Source organism: Protomyctophum parallelum (assembly GCF_964188405.1).
Source record: "Protomyctophum parallelum genome assembly, chromosome: 4".
Taxonomy (NCBI): domain Eukaryota; kingdom Metazoa; phylum Chordata; class Actinopteri; order Myctophiformes; family Myctophidae; genus Protomyctophum; species Protomyctophum parallelum.
In genome coordinates, this window is record NC_139700.1 from 43,058,468 (window position 1) to 43,080,807 (window position 22,340).

At 42.8% G+C, this 22,340-nt stretch overlaps 1 protein-coding gene across 2 annotated transcripts in view; it reads left to right on the plus strand.

Annotated features, from left to right (window-relative positions):
• wasla (WASP like actin nucleation promoting factor a) overlaps positions 1 to 20,892 on the plus strand; it is a 29,329-nt gene extending 8,437 nt beyond the window's left edge. The window contains exons 5-13 of one of the 2 annotated variants that reach the window (XM_083763230.1): positions 135 to 158; positions 6,329 to 6,587; positions 7,176 to 7,218; positions 9,951 to 10,104; positions 11,926 to 11,943; positions 13,961 to 14,304; positions 14,648 to 15,007; positions 16,270 to 16,372; positions 18,960 to 20,892. In XM_083763230.1, the coding sequence (XP_083619356.1) occupies positions 135 to 158; positions 6,329 to 6,587; positions 7,176 to 7,218; positions 9,951 to 10,104; positions 11,926 to 11,943; positions 13,961 to 14,304; positions 14,648 to 15,007; positions 16,270 to 16,372; positions 18,960 to 19,021 (1,367 nt within the window). In that variant the 3' untranslated portion in view covers positions 19,022 to 20,892. The remainder of the gene's footprint in view (positions 1 to 134; positions 159 to 6,328; positions 6,588 to 7,175; positions 7,219 to 9,950; positions 10,105 to 11,925; positions 11,944 to 13,960; positions 14,305 to 14,647; positions 15,008 to 16,269; positions 16,373 to 18,959) is intronic. The other variant, XM_083763231.1, reaches the window with a different exon arrangement.
• The last annotated feature ends 1,448 nt before the right edge of the window (positions 20,893 to 22,340 follow it).

The window sequence follows — 22,340 nt, forward strand, 5'->3', positions numbered from 1 at the left end:
TCTGATAATTCGCTCTTTTCCCCACCCACGTAACTGCACTATGTCTACATATCTTCTTTCGCTAGCATTGTTTGGATGGGTCCTTTTATGATTTGATTTAAAAACTTTAAATTGTGTTAATTTTTGTTTTGCAGAGAAGAGACGTGACCCTCCAAATGGTATGTTTAATTATAACTTAAATAATGACGAATTATTTTTTTAAGTTCTGTCTCAGCGTGATACTTGGGGAAATGCTGACTGTTGCACTTGCATTGGCTTTTATCTAGACAGGGTTTATATCCGTAAAAAATCACAGTACATGTGTCTTAGGTAGCAAGCAAGCAAAAAGGAATCTGATGTCTTGAGAGCTTTTAACTTCAGTGCTGAACCTGAAGTATGTTGCGTTTGTGGGATTTTGTGTACATGCAGTCATGCACCAGGAAAATAACACTAATAGAGAGGTTTGTTTATTACGATTTTTACAGTCAAATAAAAACATATTGGTGCTTCGAGCCTTGTAAACATTTGGGAAAATGACATGTATATACTGGAGGGGGAAAAAGTGATCAGGAGATCAAGCCGTATTTGTGAGAGATTGAGGTACTTATGATAAATACTTTGTCCATATCCCAGTTGCTATCTATAGCTTACTAACTAACACCAGGACTGGTTTATTGAAATCACATCAGTTGTTCAGCAAAAATAACTGGCTTGGATGTCTGTCCGATGTTGACCGTGGTAATTGAGCATGGAGTCTTTTTTTCTTTTTTTATATATATTTTTGCTGCCCGTCTCATCCCAAGGGGGTAACATCAGATTTCAGCTTCATCCAGCTGAGTGCTGCCCACAGAGGAGCAGGGAGGGGTTAGCACTTAGGGGGTTAAGTGTCTTGCTCAGGGACACTTTTGTGTCTTTGACACATTGCTAAGAGCTGGAATCAAATCTTGGGAGTTCTGGCTTTATTAAAATGCATAGGAAGTTTGCCGACAGCGGATCAGTGGTCTCTACATTCTTCTATATAAAGCATAGCTTGCTGCAGACTGACACTCCCCCCCCCCCCCCCCCCCTCCCCGGTGTCCCTCCCCTCCCCTCCGGGGTTGATGGCCATGAGAAGGCCCCATATGTAGACCACATGGCTTCCTTCCCTTCCTTCCTTCCTTCCTACGGCGTCTCTCCCTCCTCCCCCTTTGTTAAATCTGTGCTGTAAAAGGAGCCAGTTCAGGGTCGAGCTAATCTCTAAAGCTTGGGTTAGAGGTCACCGAATGGCTAACTTAAGGTCTGAGTCCAGCTCTTTTTGGCGCATCATCAGAGCCTGTAGTGTCATGTGTTTTAAGCTGCTGGCGGTGTGTGGCATCTCAACAGACTGAACACTTTCACCAACTCCTCCTTTGTTGGTCGGTAACGAACGACGATGATGATCTAAGGACATGGATTAGCCTGTACAGAACAGACCGGAGCGTGGCTGCAAAGGGGCAAATATTCTATTGATTGCTTTTCCAATTCATCGTGAAGCAATCATGTGCTTGTGATTACATTCTTTTTTTGTTGATTTGTCAGTAAAAACAAACAATTGTTTGTATAATCAACTTGAGTGTTGTACAACTGGTTTTTTTTGGGAAAAGTGTCACCTATAATGACAATCTTTATTTAATTTAAATCGATTCATGTTTATAATCAATTCAATCGATTAACTGTTCTACCTCTGTTCTTGTTCTGTTCTCAAATGTCCCCCTAAACGCCAGAGGCCCTGCTGAGGGGAGGGGCTGCCACTTTGTGAAAGGCCGCGACCCCCCAAATAATCATATTTGATCTATTGTGGAGACCCCCCCCCCCCCCCCCACCCTGACAGGCAGTTGGAATTGTAGGCATTACATTTAGTTTGACTCGGTTCCACAGATACATATTGTGAAAATGGCCAATCTTGTAGATTTGACTTCATATTTGGTAGATGTTTACTTAGCTTATTCCTTTCTTGTCCCTTAATTTGCTGTGGCGCTCATTGACGCACGGTTTGAGAGTTAAGGCAAAATAATTTCCATGAAATTATGCTTCAAAATGAGAGAGAGAGAGAGAAAGAGAGAATTATGCTTGCGTTGCTATTTAGTGATTAGTGCTGAGAAATTGAGGTCATGTCATTAATTCCCTCGTCTCGTCACCCAGTGTGAACTCTTGTCTAGCAGTGGGTGTTCTTTTATAAATTTCAAATGGCTTGTTCCTGATAACAATGTCTGTGTCATTTACTTACATCAGTGTCAGATGAAAAGCCTGTCCTGTCCTCTCTGAGAAGCAGCTATTCAGTCTTAGTTCCAGATACCAGGCTTTTATCCTTACTGCTATTTTAGCTCTGCTGCCTGTGCCTTTTTAATCATGTCACACAATGGACTGGATTGAACTGAACTGGCCTTTATGGAAAATCTGAAGAAAGAACAATCTTTACAGAGGGTGAAAAAAATGGGCCATTGGCTAATGGGAGGGCGGGTTGGCGGACCACATCATTTCGCATAGCACTCTGTATGAGATGACTCAGCCGTAAACCATAAGAAGTTACCAATGCAGCTATGCCCAAATATGGAGCAAATGGGGAACGTGGAAGTTAAAAATCATGACAAAATTGCAGGTGCTGATGTTACAAAAACAAAAAAAATAGAATAATGTATTGGTGGAGCTCTAGTGCACATCTCAAGACCGTGGCCAGATATGAGGTGTTGCATTGAGGTGAACTAAGGTGGGGACGTCCATAGGGAATCCAAGGGATCTGGATTAACTGTAGATTATGGTTATGTCAGAGGTTGCTTTTAGATCATCGTTAGCAGGCATAGACTTCGAAAAGAGAAATAAACCTGCCAAGGAAGGAACTAATAAAGTGCTAATAAATAAGTTGATGATGCAGTAAGTGGTTTGTCTTTGTTTTCTTCCTTGGAAGGTTTATTTCTCTTTTTGAAGTATATGCCTGCTAACCAGACTTGCACCTCCCACAGGTTTTTTTTTAAACCCATTTAGGCCTGACCTCAACATTAAAAAAAAATCTTCTAAATCCTCCAGTTTTCTGAAATAAATATTTCACGATTTTTTTAAAATAGCATACCTACAAGCTCGTGGCGCGCCATTATGAGCTTGTAGATCTGCTATTTTTAAATAGCTAAATTATAACCTAAGTTTAAAACACCAAAAGGGGTTCCCGCCCAAAATGGGTTAAAGTACATGAGTCCCCTTTTTTATTACTTCAAGTTACTTCAATCCTCAATTTCTATAGTTCCACTGACCCAGTGTGATGACTGAGGGTAGATAATTCAAAATGAAGTGTATTGATTGAAATTTAGCTAGAGAGGGTGAATTCGACCAGTTATGGGACAATGGAGGTTTAGGTTTGAAGATGACAATAGCCTTAAGGATCAGAGTTGAATCGTCGGAAATGTTTCGTTAACTGAAGAAGTCTGCAGTGATGAATGGAGGATGTTATTGGACCTGTGTAACAGATGGTACTAGTCTGAAAGTTGCACTAGTGGATGAACTTGCGGTCGCAAATACAATGTGGGGGTCCTTGGCACGAAAACGTTTGAGAACCACTGCGTCATGCGACTGCAAAGGTGAAATGGTAATCGGGGAGTTTCCAGCATCTTTTCGGTACTTCCGATATGCAGAATCTTAGGCGGAAGCATTTTAAATTTGTATTGTATGAGGCAACAGTCTGTATCTTGAGAGGCAAGAGTCACAGTGTCCAGACAATAGATGTAACAAATATTCCCGTGGGGCCAGAGTGTTCATGTATAATAGAGTGCCAGGTTAAGAAATAAGAGCCAGCCACGTTTTCTCTCCTCAGATCACAGCACTTAGTATCAAGTGCAAATAGAAATAGACACCTCTATAATGCTGTACAGTTGGGGCTGGTTTATGCACCTTGTGTAGTGAGATAAGTGTTGGTGATGTGTGGAGACAATGCTGCTGAAGAAAGTTCTCCTTGGTGCTGGCTTAACACAATTTTTACATAAATCGTCCCTATATGTTATAAGGATTCCGAAAAATTAGTGCCTTGGACGTCATAGCGACGTCCTAGTGACACGGGGCGAGATAAGAATATTCAGAATTTTTCCTATATATATATCTTTTTGGCATTTCGCTTTTCGCTTTCCGTATGCTAATGCTCTGTGCAACTATTAGCTTGTCATTGACTCGCATGTTAGCGCGGCGGAAAGAATGACTCGTATCTCCTAATCCAGGGAGCTCTCCGTGGTGATGAATGGATCGATATGTGGCGCTTCATATCTGCTCCTCATCCGTCTCTCCCGCAAAATATGAACGCTTTTTGGAACATATATCGTATAAATTAAAACGATCGAGATGTGAGGTCACTTTGTAAAGTCAACCTTTTTAGGAAAGTGTTTCCGGTTCATGGCTTTCAGAGTAAAAGCGATCAGACAACTCTGGCACCCCGGAGCTTCTATTTTGATGCACTTCCGGCACTAAAAGGAGAATTCCATACTAAAAGGCTTTCTTACCTTTCTTTGTAGTTGCGTCCCCACCAAAGAGGTCCAGGTGTTTTGTGCAAAAGCTCCTTATTGGCTATTTCCCCTACCATAAGCCCTAAATTAATTGCATTGAATTGAATGGGGCTATGGGGTGTTGTGATAATACGCTATTACGCTTATTTGTTTTTGTATATATCCTCTCTTCATAATGTAAATAATATCCCAAGCGGCACACTTTACTACTTATTTCGATGGAAATAAGCGAATTAGCACCCCATAGCCCCATTCAATGCAATTCATTGAGGGCTTATGGTAGGGGAAATAGCCAATAAGGAGTTTTTGCACAAAAAAACACCTGGACCTCTTTGGTGGGGACGTAACGACTACAAAGAAAGGTAAGCCTTCTAGCATGGAATTCTCCTTTAATACCCAAGCTCTAACCTTGCTTATATTAGTGTTATTCGTGATTTCACAGCTTACAAAAAGACATGGTACATTGGTACAAGTTGCAACAATTCTTGCAAGTTTAACTTTTTACTACGACGTAGCTCTGCACGAGGCTTAGCCACGTAGCCACAAGTTCTCTAGGTAGCTTACTGGGGAAACGAGAGTGTGCAAATTATGGGTATCACCGGTTGAGTGTGGGAAGTAACACAACCTGACAGAAAACAAAAATCATGTTAGTCTGCTGTTGGGGAAGATGACATTAAGAAGTGGCCGTGTATTTTAAGACATGCATTCTGTCAACAATGACAGACGGGTGGTGGGACCCTCATGTAGCCATGCAGCTGCAATTATTTTGAAGGTTATGTAGGACCACAAACCTATCCTACATAATGTTGGTTGTAGACAGAAACCTCTTATCTCTATATTTTTATATTTTAACTTTTTGTTGTTGTTGTATATTAATGTCCTACTTGTCACACAAAAGCATAAAAAGTAGCAGATGACCTTTGCAATTAGTTCTAATTTGAATCCACTTTTGGTCATATGAGGTTTCCACCCGACAGTAGACGATATATTTTAGATCTCCCTCCACACAGCTGATTCAAATGCATGATCAATGCGTCGTCGTTGTTATTATCATCATCAAGCCCTGAAACTGCTTGATGATGACCATCATTTAATCCCTGCACTCAGAGAGATTAAGGTGTCATAGCAGCAGCACTGTTAATGAAACACAGGAGGTATACAGGCTACAGATAAAGGCAGATAAGTCAAGTTAAATAAAGAATAAAACTCCCCCGAGGGCATCAAGAGGCTTAAAAGTGAATACTGTGATCCTGTGGTGCCGTTGGGTTGAAATGTGGTGATATGTCACATGATTAGAACATGGCGCTAGCATGACGACATGTACAGTGTTGGCATCAACCATTAAACAAAATGAGAGCTGATGAATAATAGGCACCTTAGATTTCCTTTTGCTTCTTTTATGGATTTCATATCACATTTTCAAAACCAAGAACGGAGGACAAAAATGATTGCAAAGAACTCTTTGCGATTATGTCACACTAAGGTTTAACATTACCACTTTGTCACACAACCCTTGAAGTACACCAACTGAACGTGTCTTAAATAAATGAAATTCTAACTTATATTAAGTTTAAAAATGCATGTTGCAGTATTTCCAATCGAGCAAAAGTGTTCTATGGCGCGGTATAAAAAAAGTGCCCCAAAGGGCAAAGTAGCAATTCTACAAAACTCCCCCCATGACGGATGATAGAAAGGCATACACATTAACATCCACACATACATAACATGTATACGTAACATAACGTCCTGCCTCCCTCCCGCCCTCTGCCCCGTCTCTCTCCGTCCGTCCCTCCCTTCTCTTCATCCTTTTCTTCCCTCTCTGCACTCTCTGTCCACTCCACACAACACAGGCCCGGCTCTTCCCATGGCCACTGTGGACATCAAGAACCCAGAGATCAACAATGTACGCTTCCACAACTCCCAGCACTCCCACCATCACCACCACCACCACCACCATCACCAGCAGCAACAACCCCAGCGGGAGCAGCAGCCATACCACCTCAACAACATGCTGAGCCACACCGGTCTGGGCAGCAGGAAGGACAAGAAGATGAAGGGGAAGAAGAAGAAGCTCACCAAGGCTGACATCGGCACGCCCAGCAACTTCCAGTGAGTGGGGAGGGGGCTGCGGGGGCTCTTCATGTGGTTCTCAAATTCTTTAATTTCAAGGACCCCCCCATAACTCTCGAGAGTGCACCCGCTGGACAAATGCACTACACACATGCACTAATTGATGCTAATTAGGTCCATTAACATTCACATGGGCTTCACTTTTATTATAGAGCATTACGTTAATGTGCGCATGCTAGTAACACTTGAATTTAGATTGAGATTTATATTTGTCCTTGTGTGTGTTGAAGCAGATATAGTCCAGATTGTTCTGGTTTGGTGGGCAGAGTGCTGCTGTGCACTGTGTGTGTGTTCACAGTCAAGTTGTGTTGGGTGACATATTGAGGTTGGCCACTCATGTTTAAGGGGGTCTTTGCAGTGGCCTTGGGAAGCTGGCATTCATTCAATGACTTGATTGTTTGGCGCGTGTGGTATGTGTGACTGTTTGTGTGTGCGTGCATAAGTGAGTGGGTTTACGTAGTGTGTGTGTGTGTGTGTACTGTGTGTGTGTGTGTGTGTGTGTGAGAGAGGACACATGTACTGTATGCTCTTTCTTCATGTCTGTGCCCTTGTTGTCCCGTTCTGCAGGCACATCGGCCATGTGGGCTGGGACCCAAACACAGGCTTTGACGTGAGTTTACACACACACACACACACACACACACACTCACAGGGCACGCGCAAAGAGTCACTGCTGCACAATGGCCGTGTGATTGATGCATGATTGCGCCACACAATGGGCTGTTGTTGCTTATGCCTCATACTTTTCTGTTTTCTCCCCTGCATCGAATGCTGTCATAGAAACGGCAAAACCGAATTTATGTTGACGACGAGGGGTTATTGCTTTGTGCATCATCCATTCCGCCCCTCGTCCATAGAGAGAAAGTAAACACGTTTTACAAATGGGATGTCATTTATTTTGAAGCGTTCTGTTCTTTTCGGTTTTTTTCTTATTGTGTTTCCCGGTCAGAATACCGATTAATACATTTCACAATCACAACATTGCCCTTGCACAGCCAGCCGAGGAATTACATTAGCATCAGTTATATTCATATTTACACAGCTGTCATTTATGCTCTGTTGAAACAGAAGGGATTGTTGTGTATAAGGTAGAACAACCATTAGCACAGAACACAAATTGGACCAACGGTGCATGCACATAATTATTATCAATCTCTCTTCAAAACACCATAAGCATGACTGATAACACTAGGGCTTAATTATGCCCTCATTTAGGTGAGTGACCATACATGCAAATATCATGCACGCACGCACGCACACAGTACACGGTACACAGTACACAGTACTGTAGATACCTCAAATGATATGCTGTGGAGAACGGAATCCATTGAGTTGGCAAAGATAAATTCGTAAAAGTGAATGAAAGTCATGAATTGACAAACTGTCAATGGCATATCTGGTTTGTTCTGCCTGTTGTAGAGTTACAGTAAGTAACTCAATGACATTCCTCAAAAGCTCTGTCACCTTTGGGGATTAGCCTATAGTACAAGGAATGACCAATAGACCCCTGGTCAGCTGACCTCCTGCTGAGCACATACTGTATGGTTCTAGCAGGTCAGTTTGATATTCAGCTGCCTCACTGTGAGTTCTACATGGTCCTTTTTCCACCAAAATAAAGTTGGTTCTAGAACTGGTTCCGTTACTAGATTCTTGGAACCTTTGGTGCTTTCACGGAACCGGAGGCCTTTTTTATTTATTTTTGTTCCAACTTTTTAGGGTCCTGAACCAATTAATTTCCAGTGGAAACACTCTGAACTGGTTCAATATTAGGCAGGACCAGTTCAACCCCGGTAGAAAAGAGGCCTATGTGTCTAATCTATGTGAGCACCAGGACCTTGATGAACTTGAACCCTAAGACGCCAGAACTGGAACACCTTCTGCTGGACCTAGTTAACTAGTCTTTCAGCAGCATGTTAAATTAATTGGAGCTGTTTTATTGAGGCAGGTGAAAACCACATGGCTATACAGGTCATCTCGGTTGTATTTCTGCTTGCTGACTGACGACCACTAGGTGTCAGACTTGCACTTCTGTCAGTGAACCAACCTTTTACTGCAAAGCAGTGTAAATGATCTGTATTCTGTATGCAACACTGGACATGTTGTCCATATGTTGTCCATATGTCTAGACCAGTGGTTCTCAACCAGTGGTCCAGGGACCACCAGTGGTCCTTGAGGGGGTTCCAGGTGGTCCCCCAGCTAAATGATGGAGAGCTGGTAACCAAATAGACCCTTATTAGATCTTTAACCCATTCTGGGCGGGAACCCCTTTTGGTGTTTTAAGCATTATGTTATACTTTAGCTTTTGAAAAATAGCAGATCTACAAGCTCATAGCACAGCAATTGGTGCCACGCTATGAGCTTGTAGATCTGCTATTTTTGAAAAATCGTGCAAATGTGGCTCAAATATTTGAATATGTTCTTTCAGAGCCAAAGTTTTTAACTCAAGTCTTTGCTTCTGGGGAGGTCCCTGGAACAACATATTTTCAGATGGGGGTCGGCGGCCAAATACATATAATCTTGGGGGTCCTTTACATGAAAATGTTTGACAACCACTGACATAGAAACATGGCTTTTTCAGAAAACTGTTAGCATTTAGAAGGCATTTGTAGAATCGTCCAAATGGGTTAAAACTTGAGTGTAAAATGAAAACAAATGGACCAAGAGTTAATTTTTTGTTAAGAAATCTACACAAAATCCAATCTGACGACAAAACATTTATTAAATCTCATGAAATGGCGGTCTGTGTGGCTCAAAAGCCAAATAATAAATAATGGACCCTGATATGAAAAGGGGTTGGGGTGCTCATATTCATCAAATGTTTGTCTGACATTTCCTCTCTTCACCCTAATGTACTGTGCTTGGCTGTGATCAGAGGCAGACAAATGTGCCATGGCAAACCTCAGGGAATTACATTTAAAACTTCAATGTTCTAGTCTATAATAAGGTCAGTGAACTATGTACGTGACATAATGCAGTCAGCCGCCCTTCAACACGAATGACATTTTGTGGACAAAATATTGAACAAACAAAGAGCTACAGGTTGTTTGGCGCTCGTCTCCGCGATAGAGAACCCTTTCGACCCATGTTGTTTGTTACAACGTGAAGGCACACTTGAACTTTGCTAATATTGACGTTTTGCATTTGGCTGCGGAGTGCGAACCCCATCTGAAAAATGTTGAATTTGAATCCTGAAAAGTATCAGTTTTGGATGTATGCGGTTTCCAACCAACAGAGAACACTTAACTTATAACTGAAGACATTATAAATTTGCCATGGATCAATACTACTAGTTATTGTGAAATTGTGCATTAAAAAAAAATGTCTTTCTTTCTTGGAACGCAGCTGAACAACCTGGACCCTGAGCTGAAGAACCTGTTTGACATGTGTGGCATCTCAGAGGCTCAGCTCAAGGACAAAGAGACCTCCAAGGTCATCTACGACTTTATCGAGAAGAAGGGAGGAGTGGAGGCTGTCAAGAACGAGCTACGCAGGCAAGGTGAGCTTACTGGAGCCTGATCTCTCTCTCGCACACACACACACACACACACACTCACTTGCAACTGCAAGGTTAACATCTTTGAAATGTCAATGGTATTGAACACCCTTACGTCGGTATATTGGTTAGAATCACACCCGTGTGAACTGAGCGGTGGAACTAGACTGTAATTGTTATAGTTACTGTACTGCACTGTTCTCGTGCTGTATTGTACTGTACTCTACTGCACTGTGCTGTACTCATACTGTACTTGTGCTGTACGACACATACTGTACTCGTACTGTACGAGTACTGTACTCTGTACTGTACAGTACGATTATGTACTTATGTTGTGCTCGTACTGTATGAGTATGTACTCATACTGTAAGCGTATGAGCGTACTGTACCAAGAATGTTTGCATACTGTACTGTACGAGTACTGTATGTACTCATGCTGTACTCATACTGTACTTGTGCTGTACGACACATACTGTACTCGTACTGTAGTGTACTGTACTCACACTGTACTGTGCTGTACTCTTACAGTGCTCAGTGTGAAGCTCAACAGCAACACTTAGGCCCAGACAGACAGACAGACAGACAGACAGACACTCTTGCTGAAAAATACATTGGTGTTACACTAAAAACTCAGTTTCCCATCATGCACCTGTGCACAGTGTGAAGCTCAACAGTGTCACTTTGTCACCTGTTGTAACTTGGTACCCTAAACAGACAGACAGACATAGGGACACACAAAGTTACATGTAAGAGACAGAGTGCCCACCGCTAGAAAAAATACTGAACCATTGACAAAACCTCTTAACTCCATTGGACCCTCAGACTGCTAAAGCAGCTGACTCTAACCTCTCTCTCTCTCTCATGCAAGTACTTGACAATATATAAAGCCACAATACCAACATTGGCGAGGCAGTATTGCTTTGTTTTAAAAATATACGGTTTTCTTCATTTCCTGAACAATGAACATTTTGGCGATAGGTGGTTTCTGCCTGACAGCAGAGATATATATATATGATAGAATCTATCATATGTATCTCTGCTCTCGGGCTAGATGGTTAACATCTTTGAATGGGTGTGACAGATCCCACGGGGGACATTCAGTTGTCAATGTCAGTTCAGTAGAGAAACACAGGACTGATACATCTATAAGGGTAGAAACTAAATACTAATGAAGACACAAAAAAGGGGTCAACAGGTACAACTGGGTATAGGAGTGTCAGACACCGGGTATCCTACTGTACAGCCCTCAGCACTTGGACTGTGTTGTACAGTAAAATACAGCAGAGGAATAACGTTTCCAGTCCAAAATATTACATGTTTTTAAAATGACACAATACTGCCTCATCAAAATTGGTATGTTGACTTTATATATTGTCAGATACTTGAATGTGTCCTTATATTATCCTAACTTTACCCACATACAGCTTAAGTGGAGTTAGGAGGTTTTTTGACCATTAATGTGGAGAAGATAGTTGTTTTGTCCATCATTGAGTAGAATGACGAAGTTTGAGGATCCAATAGAGTTAGACTTAGTCAGAAGCGCTTTTTAATACTTTTCATTAAAAATAAATGTGTAAATCCTGCACACAGGCGTAGAGGGTGTTCAATAGCACTGATTTATAAATAAAAAGATAGTGATAGTTGGTTTCTGCACAACAGCGATGATATCCAACTTGTAGGACAGTTAATAAAATCATTCATGATAGTACAGCAGGTGTTTTCTATTCCATAAAGTTCCGCTAGAGTCAGACCTGGTTTCTTAATGAGAGTGATGATGATGTTTTCATGAGGATTCAATGGGATTTATGTGGTTGTTTTTCTCAGATCTGCCCACGTGGTGTGGTGGGTAACTTGTGTGTGTGTGTGTGTGTGTGTGTGTGTGTGTGTGTGTACTTTCTCTGCCTTTGTCCGCTCTTTCTCTCTCTGACGTCCTTGCTTTCTCTGTTTTAGGGTATGCAACAGTTAATCCATTTAGTCAAGTCTAGTACTTCATTATTGACATCCCAGGGATGTGCAAGTATTTGCAGACTTTTAGTTGTACAGTCAAGCAACAGGTCCTTTTAGTTACAGTATGTACGGTCAAGGCTGGGTTCCATGTACGCCTAGCTGCAACAGTTTCTACACACGCGTGCGTGCAGCGTTCTCTGTGTGGCAGTGGCCGGCACTCTGCAGCTTGCAGTCATTCCACACATGTGCTGTTGGATCATCCCATATAGCTTGCGTTGCGGCGCTGTGACCATGGCGCCATAGCCCAAACTCCGAATCTCCAGTATTTACATCAAAACAGGAAAGTGAAAAATGTAATAATGAGTCTGTGTCAGTGATTCATGAATCGTGGAGCTCAAGCACATGGCTTCTAGGCATCTACAAGCTCTCAACATGCTGCAATGCGTTGTGGGATTGTAGATCAGCTATTTTGATAAAAACGGGGAAAAAAGAAGAGGAAAAAAATATTATATGTATACAGCTCCATCTCAATGAATTAGAATTAGAAGTTCATTTTCTTCCGTAATATAATTCAAAAAGTGAAACTTTCATATATTATATTGCGCATAAAGTAGTATTTAAAACCTTTTTTTGTTTTAATCTTGATAATTATGGCATACAGCTCAATTATGATTAGGCTATTTGAATTATTAGCATTACCACTAGGAGAATAATGGATGGTTACCATGCTGTGTTTCTCTGCATGACGTCATGCTTGGATCTGTCTTGGTTTGAGCCTTGTTTTTGTTGTTTGATTGTGTTTGATGTGATAGTGATGATGAATTAATTAACTAAAATACATTTGGTTTCTGGCATGGTTTTGTTCAAGGCAAGAAATTCCAAAATGATAACGCCCTCCTCATATATTCTCTTGCCTGTCTTTGATTCATATGAGGGGTTCAGACAAAAGTATTCATATTCATATCTGCTATTTTTGAACACTAGTCCCGTGCCCGACTGTAGAACGCCAAGTCAGTAACGATGGAAGTTGGAAATCGATGCCAGTTCTGTGTCAGGCATGCCCAAATATGGAGTGTTGATGTCAGAACAGGCCAGCTCCATATCTGGAGCCTGGCCAGGGGTCCTGTCCAGATCCCGGGCAGAGGCCTTTTGTGGCGGTTCTGGACAGCCGTGGGTCCGACCGACTCGACAGCGCCGGGCACGGCACTCCCTGTGGGCGTGTGGAACGTGTGTGTCGAATTTTAAGTCGGCGGGGCAAACGGTTCTCGAGTTACGTGCATTACAGCCGTACTACACAGACATACAGACAGACATACGTACAGAGATGTGGTGCATTTATAGATGAATAGAAAAATAAACTTATTTGTTCCGTGTCTGTGGATTTGTAGAACCGGCCTCAGATCTTTGTATCTTTTTGTAGCTGAAGTTGAAACCAGCTCAACCTTTTTGTAGCTGTTGTAGCTTTTGTAGCAGCTACAAACGTCTAATGTATATCTTTGTATCTTCATGTCGACCATTGAAAAAGAACGGTATCCTGTTTCTTTGTAGCTAGCTACCGGTGTGAACGCAGCATAAAACGTACTTTAAGACGGGCATCGATGAACGCAGACGACGTCGCCTGGATCAACAACAGTTCTGCTCCAGGTCTGTTCAAGAGGGAAATAAGCTCAACAGAATCCACGTCTAGTCAATTGTGGGGCGCGCGTGCGCCGAACGAGCAACGCGCGCGACAATTTCGTGGGACCGCACTCTCGTACGTAAATACACTTGCGTTGTCGCCCCTCGACTTCTCCGCGCCTACAGAAACAAATAACGCAGGTCTCATTGAAAATGAATTACTTAGGCGCGTTAATCGCTGCCCGTTTGAAAGGAACTTAACTCCTTTTTTTCCTTTGTTGTTCCTCCACCCCAGCCCCACCTCCGCCTCCCTCTCGCGGTGGCGGCGGAGCCCCTCCTCCTCCTCCTCCTCCCCCCCACACCTCCTCCCCCGGCCCCACCCCTCCTCCTCCTCCGTCCCGGGGCGGGCGCGGAGCCCCGCCCCCTCCGCCGCCCTCCCGGGCCCCCATGTCGGCGCCTCCACCGCCTCCGCCCTCCAGGCCCAGCGCCCTGGGAGCTCCTCCGCCTCCACCTCCTCCACCAACCAGAGCAGGAGGTCACCACCATCACCACAGCTCCTCCTCAATCCATCACCATCAACAACAACAACAGGCTCCACCCCCTCCGCCACCACCCTCGCACGCCTCCCTCTCTCCTCAGGTAAGGCCTGGTCGTCACTAATGGCAGTTAATTGTATGGCTGTTAATCGTCAAGTACAGTGTTTTTTTTTATCCATTTTATAATTTGTATGTTTTTTCTCCAATACTGTGTTTTCTCTTATCCTCTTTTTGCAACAGTAGCAAATGACTGGAAACGTATCAATTACCGGTATCTTACAAAGACCCTGTATTTTTTTTACCCTCCCTCGAGCTCTTACCTGCTGTTTGCATCGCAACACAGTTTTTATTAAAATCGATTTCAATTGTACACCAGCTTGAATCGATTTTTTTATCAATTCACAATGAATCGTCAACATGCCTAATCGTAACCCAAACCCTTCTAGTCCCCCCAGGCTCCTCCTCCTCCTCCTCCCCCACCAGCAACAACGGGTGGGGGCGGCGGCAGCGTGGCTCCTCCTCCACCCCCGCCTCCCCCTCCTCCACCGCCGCCGCCCGGGCCCCCTCCCCCGCCCGAGCTGGACGTTGGCGCGGTGGCGGTGGTGGCGGCGCCGGCGGGCGACTCGCCCCACTCCCCCGTGGCCGTCCCCGCCGTGGGGGGGGGGCCCACGGCCCTGCTGGAGCAGATCCGGGGCGGGACGCAGCTCAAGAAGGTGGAGCAGAACAACAAGCCCCCCGTGGCCACCAGCGGGGGGGGCCGGGACGCCCTCCTGGACCAGATCCGACAGGGGATGAAGCTCAAGGTGGTGAGTTTGACACGGAACCCATTCTGACCTGAGACCAGATTCTAACGCACAGAAGAATGGTGGTTCTTTAACCCATTCTGACCTGAGACCAGATTCTAACGCACAGAAGAATGGTGGTTCTTTAAGAAGTTCTCTAGTCGTGACTCGCAACGTATTTCAGTCATTTGGATTACATGGGGATAGTGTCGCTAGCGCGTTGTAAGCTTGTAGATGGCCTATTATTGGCCGGTTATTGGTTATTTTAAGATTAAAGGGTATTTGAAGTGGTTAAAAAACTGTTCAATCTTCCGGAAAAAAGCTAAATGTTCTCGGATATTTTCATAAAAGTAACCTCAATCTGAAGAGCAAGAAAAATGGGAGTCTTCACCGACGAAATTGTCTGACCTCCATCAGGCATGCCTGATGAGTGGCAGGAGAACTTCCTCTCTATGCCGTTAATATGCCAAATGTCTCAGACGTTTTTGGAACAGAACTGGCAGAATGTGGCTGCATTAAAGTAGAAAGTATACTAGTGTGGACACTAGTGTGTGTGTGTGTGTGTGTGTGTGTGTGTGTGTGTGTGTGTGTGTGTGTGTGTGTGTGTGTGTGTGTGTGTGTGTGTGTGTGTGTGTGTGTGTGTGTGTGTGTGTGTGTGTGTTATTGAAGCAGTACCACACATGAGAAAAACTGCTGTTGTACCGTGTAGCAGCATGACCTTGAGTGTGATATTGCTTTTATATAACACTATTCTAATCAACTATTCATGATGTTTGGGAATACTTTTATATTAGTTCCCCCAGCACTCCATCCTCAACAGTTTGGCAAATCTTTCAACCCCACTGCAACAGATTTTTTTTTTTGCATAATTCGGTCAACCTTTGGAAATACACAAATCCACTCAGTAACAACTTAGTGATTTGTCTACTCTTAAAGGGATTGTGACATAAAAAAAAAGGTTTTGGAATTGTTCTTATTTTTTCTAATCTCAATTGCACCCAAAAAACATGAACTTTTAACATTCAGACCACAGAAAATCCACTGAATGTTCAAAGTTCAGGTTTTTTGGGTATAATTGAGGTCATAAAACCTAAAAGAAAAAAGAAAAATAAATGAAAATGAATGTCATAAAACCTTTAAGATCCTTGCAGACTGGCCGTGTTTTTCAGGAAAAAACGGCAGAAAAATGCAGCAAAGAATCTGAAAAACGCACCAGTGTGCAGGTACCTTTTTTAATGTTATTCATTTAACCATGATTACAGTGGCTGAATGATGTTGTTGTTCAGGTGCCAGATATCCCAGAGGGTCTTCCATCGGCCCCCTCATCGGGCATCGTGGGGGCTCTCATGGAGGTGATGCAGAAGAGGAGCAAGGCCATCCACTCCTCGGGTAAGATGAAATGAATTGTCCTGGTGATTAACCCATTTAGGCCTGAGAACGATTCTACCAAAATGTCTTCTAAATTCTGGGAAAAAAATATGTCAGTGGTTCTCAATATTTCATGTCAAGGACGCCCAAAAATATATGTAATTGGCCGCCGACCCCCATCTGAAAATATGTTGTTCCAGGGACCCGCTAGTAGCAAAGATTTGAGTTAAAAACGTTCGCTCTGAAAGAATATATATTCAAAGATTTGCGCCACATTTTCACGATTTTTCAAAAATAGCAGACCTACAAGCTCGTAGCGCGGCACTCGGTTCCGCGCTATGAGCTTGTAGATCTGCTATTTTTCAACAGCTTAACATAATGCTTAAAACACCAAAAGGGGTTCTCGTCCAAAATGGGTTAAGTCCATAACGTAGACGAGTGGTTCTCAAAGATTTTCATGTCAAGTACCCAATTTCCACCCATTATGACATTGATGTACAAGTACACCCCCAGCCATAATGTACAAGTACATCATGACGCTAGTATGTCTCAGAGACCCCCAAGGAAGCTCACCTTTGAGAAGTTAGGGAAGTGGTCACGTGACTGGGCTGCGCCATTACACTTTCATGGACACTTTCATGGGAGCCAAACTCACACCGGAAGTGCAATGAATACATGGCAGTGAATGGAGCCGGCTGGACCAGCTCATAAGAAACATTATTTATGAACAATTGAGACCTTTTGTAAAGTAATCACTTCTGGAAAATAACAGAAGACATATCACAGGTTGTTTTCTAATCACATACTTTTCGATGTGCACAGTATATAATTTGGGAAGTCCCGCGATCAGCAAACAGCTGATCCTTCCTTAATTTCGTTAATAAATGTGACGGCTGAAATCTATCTGGCACGCCCTATGAAATCAAGCCTCGCCCTCGTTTTTGCGACATGAACACATGCAATACGACCTGGAAAAGTTTCTCCCGTGCCTTGCTGCCCGCCTCACCCCCCTCTCTCATACACACACGCAGACGCACGCACACGCAACTTGCAAGCCCAACTAACTGGTGTGTTGTTAAATAAATAAAGAACGAACACCTGCATGAATTAAATAAAGTTGTAGGCCTACCCTGTCTGTTTCCCTCTCACCTCGCTTGCCTTGCTGTCATGCACGCACGCACCTACATGACACATCGACATCGCCACGCCATGAATGGAATACGTTTGTAGCCTGGCCTATATTAATTTTACCCATTCGTGCGCAGTGCACGGCGAAGGCGTGAGACTGCGCACTGCTGTGATAAGTCATGTGGGTGAGTGATGCCTGCATGAGAGATAGGCTATCATGTCGTCAAGGCAGTCATAATCAACGTTGTAGTGATTTGATCATTGATGAACGAATCATATGGAAACATATGGACGAATGCTTGCCGCTTGCATGTGTGCTGGTATGTGTTGGCGACGCACGCCGCGGTCCCGTCCTCCCGACCCCCTAAAATGATCTCGCTTTTATCTGAACTCTCAAAGCACTTATTTAAATGGTGAATGATTAAGCCCCTTACGCCTATAGCCTGCTACAATTGCAAATAGGCAAGCTGTATGCTTGTCATTGTCACTTGGAAATAAAGGCGTGCAGTCCATTTATGCCTTTTTTTAAATAATATCACAGACAGTACAGTGATATAGGCATCTGATGTCATGCCGCATGCGCTCCCAAATCATCTCACAAGTGCACTCGCATAACAAGGCCAGTAAAGCACTGTTGGATTAAGCACAAACTAATACATTGTAAACATGTTATATTGTTTTTAATTGCGCGAATTAATTACTTGTAAAGTTGGAAATCTCTCCTTTTCTTTTTCTTTTTTTTTACATGTAGGCCACTAGGCCTATATACATAGTTTTATATTAACATTTTAGGAGTGAAAACATATGCTTAGATGCCTGTGACAGCGTGTCAGCAGTTCAGACAATGCTGCTCCGCTTGTGTACGACAGAAAAACAGCCGAGGACAAAGTGTACGACAGCTCCCGACCAGACGTGACTTTTTGTCCTACTCAAGTTCAATTTCAAGCTTTGGCGGAAATGGTAAATGCCGAAGATTTCGGTAATTTCGGCGTGCACCCATATTTTGGCGTACGCACGGTTGATAAATGAGGGCCCATACCTCTATAAAAATTACACTATACACATCGAATAACAACACAGCAGACAATAATGTGTTACATGTCTTCTGTTATTTTCCAGAAGTGATTACTTTACAAAAGGTCTCAACTGTTCATAAATAATGTTTGTTCATGAGCTGGTCACTGAACTCTCATTGACTCCAGTGCATTCTGCCAAACTTCCGGGTAGTTTGGCTCCCATGAAAGTGTCCATGAAAGTGTCATGGTGCAGCCCAGTCACGTGACCACTTCACTTCCTTCTCAGAGCTTCCTTGGGGACCCCCATGAACCCCGATACAACCCTTGATGCCATGTGCCATTTTTTTTAGAGTCTTGGTATGACCCAGCTGGTCAGAATTGGGGTGCTAAGTGAGCTGGTTAGAATTGCGACCCTACGTTGACTTTGAAGCTAAATAGGACTGGCTTTTGTCCCCTTTTCTTAGACGAAGACGAGGATGATGATGAAGATGAAGATTTTGAGGATGACGATGAATGGGACGACTGAGTGACGGTGTCTCTCCTCGCTAAAACATGGCTTCCAAAAACTAAACTGTAATGTAAATGTTGTATGAAATATGCTGTATATTTATTGTTGCCTTTTTTTCTTTCTTTCTTTCTTTATTTCTCTTTCTTTCTTTCTTTTTTAATTAATATTAATCTGTGCAATACCTCATCCATTTAACATGTAAAGTTTGTCACACGTTTTCCCTTCAGACTTCACTGTCATAGAATGCACTTATAACACTGTTAATAGCATGGCATAGAGACTTATCTAGTTCCGCCGGTTCCCAACCCCGTGGCCCGTGAAGGATATATCATTTGCAAAAGACTACGGTTTATTTATGATATAAACATTAATATAAAAAAATAATGTATGTTTTCTTTTAATGCCGATAAAGAATACTACGTTATAGTTCCATTGATCCAAGCCGGAAAACACGATTCATTTGATTTCTCATTAAAAATAAACATGCTCTGAAAATGCACGCCCCACGATGGGTGGGGTCTTGAATACCTACGAGACTTTCAAGTGGGCTCTTTAATCCAAAGAAAAAGGTTGGCAACCACTGCTCGACGCTTTCTAAACCAGAGTTGACCAGCTAGCTAAGCTAACTAGCTGATGGCTCTTTAAACGGCTTACTATGTTAGAACTGTATATAACTAAGATACATAAAGCACTGGCTGAGCCCCGGTCTCATTTTATACTCCCGTCACACAACGGTGTCGCTTGCCGAAAAGAATGGAGTGCCGTGCGGTCGACGGTGTATATATTGAGTTTAACACTACGTGCAAACCATCCGTGGTAAAAATGTAGTCTGGGTTACAATGTCACATTGCTGTGCCATGCCTCTTAATGCCAGTTTAAAAGCAACCTCTGTATCGCTGAGCTCGAGTAGTACAGTTAAACCACGTGCAAGTTATTTGTTGGGGATATCTTTTTTTTATTGGTGTTCATTTTGAATCTTCCCGTTCTTTGTCCGAAAAAAGGGAAAGAAGGGAGTATGTTTGTAACATAATAGGCAGGATCCTCCTTTGTGTTGTTGTTTAATGTGAGATAACACTATTTTCTTATCATACGTTTTCCTTTTCAAGTTTCTTATTAAAGCCTAGTTTAGCACACTTATTTTTCATAAGACGTTCACTTCCTAGAGAATTGAGGCCCTCTTGTGGTTGTTCAAGGCTGTTACATAATTTGCACACAGTTGGGAGTCCTCCACATTTATTTTCTATGACTATGTCATAGGTGTGCGTGCGTGTATGCGCGCGCGTGTGTGTGTGTGTGTGTGTGTGTGTGTACGTGCACGTGTATGTGCATGTCTGTGTCTGCAAACAGAAAGTGGTTGGGAGAATGGGAGAGAGTTGGTTAAAACCCCAGCATCCAATCCATATTGTGGGGAAAGCTTTTGTTGGAAATGGCCGATCAACGAGCTTCAGCGAAAGCTTTCCCTACAATAACAGAAAATACTAGTATAGAGCCCTGAGGGACGGGGGTTTAAGGGCTTAACACTAACCCTTACCCTACACGGTAATCGCCCTCGTAGACTGGAGTAGCCAGACGTATATCAGAGATATCTCCCTGCTGATGTGTCTGGAGACAATTCAATGAATGGCCTAAAAAAAACTGTGTGGAAACAATTTGAGAAATAAAACAATACAACTACAATAATATCACGACTGTGAAGTCCGCCTTCATAATTGGGACAGTCAGTCATACAGTATGCTGGTTTCTCAAAGCAGTGGTCCTATACTGTAGGTTCGTTAGTGGTGGCTGCTGCTGCAGCAGCTGTTTTTAGGCCTTACGTTGTTTTGAATTTAGGTTCCACAGACGACGTAGGCAGATATCTCTGGTCAACTAGCTATGGGAGACGCCATCAATCCTGGAGTGAAATTAAGTGGGGGGGGGGCGGGGGGGGAGGAGTTGCCAATTTGAACCTAAATCCTATTGCTCTGATGTGAGATCACACAAACACACTCGCATACAGTGGATATAGATATACATATAGATATGTCTGTGTGTATATTTCATATGTTTATACTGTAAATATGTGTGTTTATCTGTGAATGTGTATATATAGAGGGGGGGGGGGGGGAGTGGGTGGAAAATACCCTATCCCTATTATGTGTATCGAGGCTACGTGCCCATACGTCTGACGTAAAACAAACGACGCATTTAGCTTCAGAATCTGCAACGTTTCCCACAGAGGATGTTTTTACTGTGCAAGAAGTGTGGTGTAAAAGATTAAAGTGAGAATGCGTTACTTTTATTTTTTATTTTTAATAAGTTGCAAACATGGTTGTGATTCTCACACAACCATTGAACGATACAGAGGAATCTTGTCCTTTTGAACTTTCCCCAGGCTCCATAAACGCTACGGATGGGGGGAAAAAAAACATACTATGTGTGCATAGTTCTGCATACACATAATACAGTAGGCACGAGAAGTATCATTCATTATGTCTCCATTCGGAGCGAAGTTTATATTTGTCTTTCTGTTCTTTTCTTTCTCTGGAAATAACACCCATTAAATACACACCCTACTGTTACCCCTTCAGAAGCAAACGCCTCGTTAAGATCGTTATCCGCCTGCTCAGTATTTCATCAATATAACCACCCACCGATACACACAAACATCTTTCCCTTATGCCTGATCTATACTTGTGTTTATAGGTCGGGTTGTTATTGTTGGACTAAAGTATAAATCAGGCTTTACTTTGTTCAATGAGTCGTTAAAGAAGTTTTTTTTTATGCAAGTCTGTAAATGCCTCTCTGTACAAGAGCAAAAAATATTGAACCAAAATTTGCATTTGCAAGAAGCTTCTTGGTTTGACTGCTTTCAATGTGGCAATAACTATGCCTGTGATGTTTTCCGTTATACATATGTACAGAAATACTAATGGATGCTTGTTTTAACTGTTAATGTCTGTCGGAATCAATCGGTGGTTCTCAGAAAAACGTTTTAATTTCAAGGACCCCCTTCCCCACAACTCTGAGAGTTTACAAATGGAAGGAAATTGACCCATTTTGTACACTCTCAGAGTTCCAGACCAGTAAAGGGGCCATTTGGAACTCCAGAGCGTCCCTGGACCACCTATTTGAGAACCACTGGTCTAAATCTTTACCATCCTCCACTGAGGCTTTGCTGCATTATAAAACCGTAATACTGATATGGAACACCTGTGAAATAGGGATGGGGGGGAGGAATGAAAATACTAAATTGTATACTTTAAAATAAATGTTAATATTTACAAATACATTTGGTCTTTTTTTTCTCCCTTTTTAAAACGGTGCTTTCCATGGAAATGTGTTGTGAATCGTGATGCAC